Source organism: Copadichromis virginalis, linkage group LG13 (genome assembly GCF_057382275.1).
Source record: "Copadichromis virginalis isolate Kocher_CV1m ecotype Utaka linkage group LG13, C_Virginalis_male_GT1.1, whole genome shotgun sequence".
Classification (NCBI taxonomy): Eukaryota; Metazoa; Chordata; class Actinopteri; order Cichliformes; family Cichlidae; genus Copadichromis; species Copadichromis virginalis.
In genome coordinates, this window is record NC_140630.1 from 10748684 (window position 1) to 10757835 (window position 9152).

General features: G+C 39.2%; 1 protein-coding gene across 1 annotated transcript in view; it reads right to left on the reverse strand.

Annotated features, from left to right (window-relative positions):
* Positions 1–8584, reverse strand: part of LOC146695255 (inactive phospholipase D5) — a 79569-nt gene extending 70985 nt beyond the window's left edge. The window contains exons 1-3 of the mRNA XM_085477242.1: positions 8523–8584; positions 4130–4410; positions 3613–3822 (exon numbers count right to left, since the gene is read on the reverse strand). Coding sequence (XP_085333368.1) covers positions 3613–3783 — 171 coding nt within the window. The 5' untranslated portion in view covers positions 3784–3822; positions 4130–4410; positions 8523–8584. The remainder of the gene's footprint in view (positions 1–3612; positions 3823–4129; positions 4411–8522) is intronic.
* Between the last annotated feature and the right edge of the window lie 568 nt (positions 8585–9152).

Sequence of the window (9152 nt, forward strand, 5' to 3'; positions counted from 1 at the left end):
CGTCTTTTACGTCACTGACACATGACAGACGCCAATTATCAGCGCCGGAGAAGCGCCCGAGAAGACATCGTGAACGCTTCCTGGCCATCCACTGTAGATGTCAGTGAAGCTGTTTGGAAGACAGCGTTGGAGAAACGCGAACATTTTATTTGCACTGTATAATCTGCAGATTCTGACAGAAATCTGCAACTATCCTTTGAAGCACCGCTCCTCTCTAAAACAGCAATAAGAACAATTATTAGACTGTATGTAAATAACAAAATAACTTTACAACTTAAAGCTAAATTGGGAAATATACAGTCCAAAACAAGTCTTTATATTAAGGGCCATCAGTCAAACAATACCGTTTGGTCTGGGTCTAAACAGAGCGTCTTCTTTTGCGCATGCGGGCCGCTTTGAGGGTTCACACTAGAGCGCGTTTGCTATCACATTTTATTTGTAGTGTGAACAAGCAGACAAAAAAATCGGATTTGAGCATTAAGACCTGCAGTGGGAACGTAGCCTAAGATTAATACTAAGATTCAAAAGTCCAAAACACAGAACGCTGGGTCACCAGCCAAGAACAATAACAAATAAACTTACATAAGAGGCTAGAAGTCCCCTAGGCCCCATATAGTTTGACCAATAACACCACAGATATGGGTCTATACATCAGCACTGCCACTATGAAATTGAAAATGCAATCAGCGTGTGGAGCCAGCTGTACTTTCAGCTGCCAATTCTTAAAATTCCTCCTGGAGGTTTGGCTATCTTTCATTCACAGTTAGCCTCCTGCCCTGGCTCTCAGCTGCTGATTCATCTTCTTTAAGACTGTCTTATGAGCACACAGTGAACACAGAAGATCCAGTAACTGCTGTAAGAGAAACTTTAAATGGCATTTCACCTCCCTAGGTGCAGGGATGTGCACCTGAAACCAGATAGACGAATGAGTGTGACTACAAGGTGCAGAACAGCCACACCTGTCTACTACAACAAGAAACAAAAAAGATATTTTTCAACTACTTAGTCTATGATTCTGAAATTCTATGTACTCGTGAAAAAATGCATGTAGTCAATCAACAAACAATAGAGGATCTACAAAGCAGAAAGCTGGATAGAGCACCAAGCACCTTCTTCAGCTGATAATCATTCAGATTATTTGCTGAATGATTTGTTTATTTGCATGATTTGTATTTTGTTTGGCAATGTTAGAAATTAAACTACATCAGGATGAGAAGCAAAAGTAGCTCCACTGCGTACTATATCAAGATCCAATCTTTAGTAATGTACTCTTTAAACTTGCATAATTTAATGAAAGCAACCGCAGCAAACTCATCTGTTACAAAATCAATGACTCAGCACAGACAAGAGGAAAAGAGTAGTGTAAGAGAAAACACATATGCATAGCTACCGAGTAATAACTAAGAGCAAGGTGATGCGCTCGGATGAGCAGTAAAATATGTTCAATGAATTGCATGAGATTGGTCAAATAAGGACAGAAGAGGATGTTTAATCCAAATGCAGCACTATCATACTTTCAAAACGTAGCAAGGAATGAAATTTTACCATACATACTGAACTGATCCGTGCTGTTTTGAGGATCGTGCCAAAATGTTCACAGATTTCAGTTTTTGTATATGTTTTAAGTGGACTTTTGGACAACTGCAGAATATTCATATTCCAAGTTACAACGTGACCAGGTGAAAACATGAGGCTGTAATCAGTCTTTGATTTCGTAGATTGATGACTTCACTTGGAATGAGTAAAAAAACCTTCTTGGAGTTTGAAAATATGCTAAAGATGTGACTTGAATCACATCACTGTGACTGGCACTCTGTGTCCCTAAGGCTCTCAGTATCCAACTTCTTATCTCTCCTTGAACTTACACCACATTTGTCATCGCTGTCAGCAGGAAAACTCTTGCTCTTAAATGTAAAGTCAAGCTCCATCAGTTAAAGAAAATCTCATTATAAAACAATAACGGGTTTGTTCTCGACTCGAATGAGAAATCATATCTGTCCAATGTTGCCAACACATCGTTTACATTAGATGTAGATAGAAAGAGGCAGACTTAATGTTATGCAATTACAGAAAATAAAATCACTGTACACTGTAAAGTTTGCTTTTGTCCTTCAAGCTATAATTTGTTTTGAATAATGCATAGAGTGAATGAGTGTGTGTTTATCTGCATGTCTGCTTGGTAGTTTATTAAAATGCAAAATGTCTTTTCTGTTTTCAGGCTTGACGGCCAACTTGCTGGCCTCTGAGTGCTTTTGTGTGTGCTCTGTCGGCCTGTAAAAACAGACTTACAGCATGCGTGTGCATGTATCTGTGTGATTCAGTGCCTCTGTAGATGTGTGTGGGTGTGCAGAAAGGGGACAGGCTGCTTCATCATTCTAGTTAGTTATGCAGACAGACTTAGCAGCAGTTCTCTGGACGTGGCACTGTTCCCCTCCAGCATCAAATATTCAGCACACACACCTCTTCCATTCCTTTCCTTGACGCTAAATCTCTACACCCGGAAGGCCTTCACAGAATGTTGATTCAGTTTACGTCGGAGCAGCGAGTCTCCTGAGGATGTTTCTAATAGAAACTCCTTTCTAATAGAAAACAACAGTAACTGTTGAACATCACAAAGGTATAAAAGAAAAGCGTTGCTGCATATAAAGCAAAATTCAGCTTATTCCTTCACTTACAACACAAAATTCCCCTCAGCATGCAAAATTTAGAAACTTAAGTTGATGTGTTATAGAAGCAGTAGTTTACAGTTGAAGTTGCTCAGCAGATTCATTAATATCAGACCCTTTTCTGTATTCGTTTTTACACAAATTTACATTTGCTATAAGGATACATTTTAATGTAGATCATTGTAACCTACAGTACTGAAAGAGGGCATGGTTAACAAAAAAAGAAGTTACTCAACACAATTTAAATGTGACATGACAAATATTTTATGAACGTACAGCAGGTCTATATATGTTTTCATTATGAGCATTTCCTTATAATAAACAATCAATTTTCCCTCTGCTTAACTTAAATTCCTTTTGTTGCTAATAACAAAAAACAAAGTAATTTATTTAATTTAGATTTCTATTAATCAGACATAAGGAGCTGCACTTATCCAAATAATTCGAATTCCATCAATAAATTAATTATTTAGTGTTTCAGCTTTGCATTGTATTCTGAATTTTGTCTCTGCATTATGGCCACCAAACAGTCCACTGTCTCAACATTTTATCTCAGATTTATATAAATAGATATTTTTCTGTCCAGTCTCCACAGCAGCCTCTTCTTGTTAACACTCCAGCCCACACCCTACAATCTGGGTGTGCATTCATAGGAAACAGTTTCCACTCAAATATTATCATAATTTAGTGACACCACCCTCATTCTATCAGTCTGTAATAGTTGAACACTAAAAGACATTCATATGTTAAAATTCTTCTCTTCCATTTTATCCCATTTTTGAAATTACATGTTCTGAAAGGCTTAACCAAGGGTCAGAGGGTGAGAACATGTCCCAGTGGATATGAAAAACACAACATGTTTTTAACTATTCTTATTAAATTCTACTTAAGACTTCACTCTTCTTTCAGCTGTGTCTAATACCTCATCTCCAGTATCAGAACTTACATGCTCCAGTTTATCCCTCCTGCGAAGCCAGACGCTGGCTGAGTAGTCCTGCTGCTGCACGGCTGTTATTACGGAGCTGGTTGGAATCCCGGTGACTGGATAGCCAAAACCTAACCCCTGACACTTTGTGTCCTGGCCACCTACTATCCCGCGTATTCCTCGTAACTCCATGGCTGGTTGGTTGGGCAACTGGTTCAGTGGTCTTCCACTCTTGCAAAAAAAAAAAAATCAATTAGCTTGTTGATCCTCAGCCAATAGGTTAAAACAACTCTTAATTCAGCTGCATCCCGTACACTCAAATTTTAACTCAATTTGCACATGCTGAAAAATAAATACACTTATTTCTCTGCAATTATAAAAATGTGAGTTTTTTTTTCTTCCAATGTGGTTTGCTATAAATATTCCGCTCTGGTGGATCCTCTTCTGTCAGTGTCTTTAATGACTTAAACACAAAATCCCAGTTTGAAGCTTTGCATTCCTCAAAATAATCAACAAACAGCTTTCATTCTCACCATACCTCTCTGGTTATAAAATGAGACTGTCCCTGTCTTCAACACTTTTGACAAATGTCCATCGGCTGCAAGAAATCCTCTTTCAAGTGCTTCTCCTTCTCATGATATTGCAGAGATCTTCAGTATTTTCTGATCTGGGTTAGACTGGGTTTGGGCTCTGCCCTCAGCAGACGAGGGACTCCGACAACACTGATCAGGACTTCCACCGATTCAGGCATCCCCCGTGTGAGAGCGTGAGTGTGAGGAACAGGAGAAGGGAGGGGAAGAGGAGGGGTTGAAAAGAACACTGAAAGAGGTAGAAAGAGAGGGGATGGACAGAGTTGAGGTGAAGCTGATTCATAGTCATAGAGGGAGGAAAGACCCCTCTGTAAAGCATACGCCGTTATCAATAGACTCTGACGACAGGAGGAACAGACACATCTGTGTTTATCCAATAAACATTATTCAGCCTTTTTCTTAATCTTAAACCTCTTTTTATCCCTTCAATCCTTTCTCTTTCCACTTGTTTTGGCAATTGCCTCACACTATGAAATATCAGTGTTTTCTTCTTTTAACCTGTCAGCTCTCTCCACTTGTGTCACACTCTTTTGCTGCCTACACCTCCAGTTCTGCATTGTCTTTCTTCATTTTCTTCCCACCGCACACACTTGAGTATTTACAGGTTTTTCAGTTGTTTATCTTTCCACTGATTTATGACACATGTACCTCTGACTGCACTCAAACATTCAGACATACGCACGCACAAACATCCCCCTTGGTGCATCACAGCAGAGTGGTGCAGTGAGGCTGCAGTACCTCTCTTTCCTTACCTTTGGTTGTGTCATTGTGCCAGAGAAGCAACAGAGCTTAAAAACTTTAATTGGCATCTGGGTAAACTCATGCATACTGTACTGACACACACACAGACACACACAATCGGTTCTACTTCCAGTTACAGAACATTGCACTCACTTGTATTAATTTCCTTTCAGTTATTCCTGTGTGCTAGTACTGATCGGGGCGATTGTGGCTCAAGAGTTGGGAGTTCGCCTTGTAATTGGAAGGTTGCCGGTTCGAGCCCCGGCTTGGACAGTCTGTCGTTGTGTCCTTGGGCAAGACACTTCACCCGTTGCCTACTGGTGGTGGTCAGAGGGTCCGGTGGTGCCAGTGTTCGGCAGCCTCGCCTCTGTCAGTGCGCCCCAGGGTGGCTGTGGCTACAATGTAGCTGCCATCACCAGTGTGTGAATGGGTGGATGACTGGATATGTAAAGCGCTTTGGGGTCCTTAGGGACTAGTAAAGCGCTATATAAATACAGGCCATTTACCATGAATCCCTAAGTCTATACTATATTCCATTAATCTATAGATGTCTTCACCCTAAAATTTAATGAGCTGCAATACAGAAACTTGCTTTCTTGTTCCAAAAAAGGGGAGGCAGCTCCCCATAATATAAGCAATGCAAGTTCTGTCTCACACACCATCTACACATTGAAGTGATTAGTGGTGGATAGCCAGAGCACTTTGCTTCACTGAAATAAAAACAGTTCATTTTAATTGCATGCACTGACTTCCATTTCTGTGGTTAGTGTTAATGCTGGGAGTCTGCCAAAGAATGACAACACATGCAGTCTCTGCTTATTATACAAAAATATGATTGGGGTGCCACTTAAAAATAAATAATAAAATAGCGAGAAATATATAAGGCTGTGAGGGTGTTCGGATTTTTTTTATTTTGTGCATGGGAGGAATTCAGGGTGCTGTCAAAGAAAATGTGTACTGGTTTAGTCTAGATTTGATACAATTCCTTAGTCAGAGCCAAAGATTGTATAAAAGATGGATTCTGCCACCATGAAGTCAACCATTAGGTTTTTGATTCCATATTTTTTTAAACCTTTGGGCCCTGCTATGTCAGTTTTTTTGTAAGAGGGCAGAGTGCTAAGTTATGAACTAACTACCAATTCTGCTACAAAGTGCTAACTCACAGACTAAAAGACTAGAATTTCACACACTAAAACAATTAGCTCATTTTAATACATTTTTGTTTACATAGCACCAACTCAAAGCAACAGCTCCAAAATGTCATTTTCTTTTTCATGGTAAGCTAAAGTGTAAGAGAGACAACCCCAACAAACAGAGGCTTTTCATGAGCAAGCACTTGGCAACAGTGGAAAGGAAGAACTCCCTTTCGACAGGAAAAAACTTCCTGCAGAAACAGGCTCAGGGAAGGACAGCCATCTGCCTTGACTGGTGGAGAGTGAAAGGAAAGAGAACAAAGAAAAGCAAAGCTTAGAAAGAGAGGTCAAAAAGCAAACTCTAGGATGGAGAACACAAAATTCAATGACATGCACAGGTGATTTTTAATATATACACATGGAGGGGAACGATGGGAGTGGAGCAAAAATGCTCAGTGTATCATGGGATGTTCCCCAGCAGCCTAATACAATTGCAGAACAACTAGTGGATGATTTAGGGTCTCATGGATCCAGCCCTAATTTTAATCTTTCTCAGAAAGGAAAGTTTTAAGCCTAGCCTTAAAAAAAAGAAGATTTCTATCTCATGAATCCAAACTAGGAGCTGGTTCCACAGGAGATGGACCTGATAGCTGCAGCCTGGCTCTCATTCAACTTTTAGAAACTCTAGGAACCACAAGTAAGCCTGCAGTCTGAGAGTTAAGTGTTCTATTGGGACAATATGGTTTAAAGATGAGATGTGATTTTGTCTGAGCTTTCAAGACATAGAAGAGAAGCTAATAATGAATTACAATACTCCAGCCTCAACATAAAGAAATGCAGGACAGGACGTTTCTAATTTTCTTTCTAGGATATTTATAAATATTGTGCAGATGGCAGAGAGCAGTCCTACATATGTGTTTAATGTGTCCATTGACGCACATATGTGCTGATCAAAGTGTACCAGATTAAACAATACATTTTTAACATTTTTAGCACAGAATACAATAACTTCAGGTTTGTCCAAATTTAGGAGAAGAAAGTTACAGGCCAGGCCTGTTTTGAAGACATGCCTGTACTTTACTTTCTGTCGTCTGGCTTAATAGACAAATGTAGTTGAGTACTATCTGAATAGCAGTTAATTTTTTTGCAATGTCTTCTAATAATATTGGATAAGGAAAGAAAGTATTGGTCACAGCACAGAGCCATTTGGATGAATAAACTGGAATCTATTAAATCTAACAGACAGATACGACTCATTTAATTTAATTGAATACAAGCAGTGCATTGTTATCTCAGTTTTATGTTATGAGCAGTGGTATTAAATGGTGGATGGAGGCCTAGCAGAGCAAGTATAGAAACACATCCCCTGTTAGATGCCGTAAGAAGATCATTAGTAACCATCACAAGTGCTGTTTTGTTGCAAACGTCTTGGACAGTCTGTATCACACAACAGGTCATAATATTTGTTGGATACTTCCATTAAAAAGGTCCAAACACAGTGGAGGTTTGATGACTCCCCAAATTCCAATGTCCAGATGGATGTTATGAGTTTCTTTCATTTTTCAGTCCCGGTTAGAACTAATGTTACTATTACTGCCGATCTGGGGAAAAAGCACTTCCACACCTTTCATGAATAAAAAAAATAATAATGACATCATTGTATCATCTGTTATTTAGATGCACTGCATAATGTTCCTCAGACACTCCATAGAGATATAATTAAAGATTAAAATTAAGATTCAGTGTTTTTTGGAAAAAAAGAACTTACAGCAAGCCATATGTCAGAGCTGTACAGTTGGCTTAGTAAGTGTATTATAAAATTTGCTTTTGAAGAATACTCAGTTTTCTACATTGCTGTATAGAAAGTTATCAGGCTCATTTCATACATGGATTACTTTATACCGCCAATCCAATCATCAAGATTATCCTTTATCCAAAGAAATGGTGTAAACTCTTCTACCTATACTGGCCTCCTTACACAGGATCCAGTCTAAAATTTGATTAGTTGTTTTTAGGAGTCTCAGTGGTTTGGTACCCCTTTCTTAATAGAAACTTTAAAACCCTGCAATCCTAAGAGAGTACTGAGTTCTACAAAACAGCTCCTCTCGGACATTCCTAGATCCAGGCTTGAAAACAGAGGCGATAGTGATTTGAGTGGTGGCTCTTAATCTTTGGAACAACTTAACTCTTTACATAAGAGCTGCCCAGTCTCTCAATCATTTTAAGCACTTTAGAAAACACTATTTCTTCTCGCTTGCTTTTTTGACTAGTCGAGCAGAGTATTCTGGCTTTTATTATGCAAACACAGTCTTATTTCCTTGTTTTATTTGAGTTTTAGTGTATCTTTATTGTTTGATTTGGTGACTCTTACACATATAATTGCATATTTCCTGAAACTTTACAGCACTTTGGTCAACTGAGGTTGTTTAAAATGTGCTATAGAAATAAACTTTGACTTGACTTATACCTCATCCTGGTGGTTGCTACAGCAAGGAGCCTGGGCTGTCCACACAAATGTTGACATGCAGCCTGAAAAAAATCAGTGTATATTAAATCACACAGCCTCACAGTCAATAAAGTTTGACCTTCTCTTCTGTTTTCTCAAAGGTTTAGAAAACTCGCCCTTACTAGACATGAAAAGCTACCTAGCTTCCATTCATTTCTGTGTTATTTTTGAACTCATTCTGTGTTATTTTCAAGGCTGATAATTTTTTTTGTGACACCTCATTGCATTTAAACAATGCTGAGTCAAGAATATTTGTGAAGCAGTCTCAGTCCCTCTGCAGCTCTGTTTCCTTCACTCACATTTTTCTCGGCTAGGAGCCATCAGTGGAGACGCGGGCTGAATACTGAGCACTGAGGTTAATGAGGGAACTCGGATGAAGAGGGGCCCACAAAACCACTGCACCTTGCTGAAAGGCTTTTAGGCTTTAGCCTTGGGGGAAAAGCATCACATTAGCTGCTACACTACAAAGGTGTCTGACTGATGAAACACTTTATTTCTATTAAAGTGGATCAAAAGTGATCCCAGGCTGCGACTAGGTTAAAGCACAAAGCATTAACCGAAAAACTTTGCTTGTTAAGTACATTTTTTCTG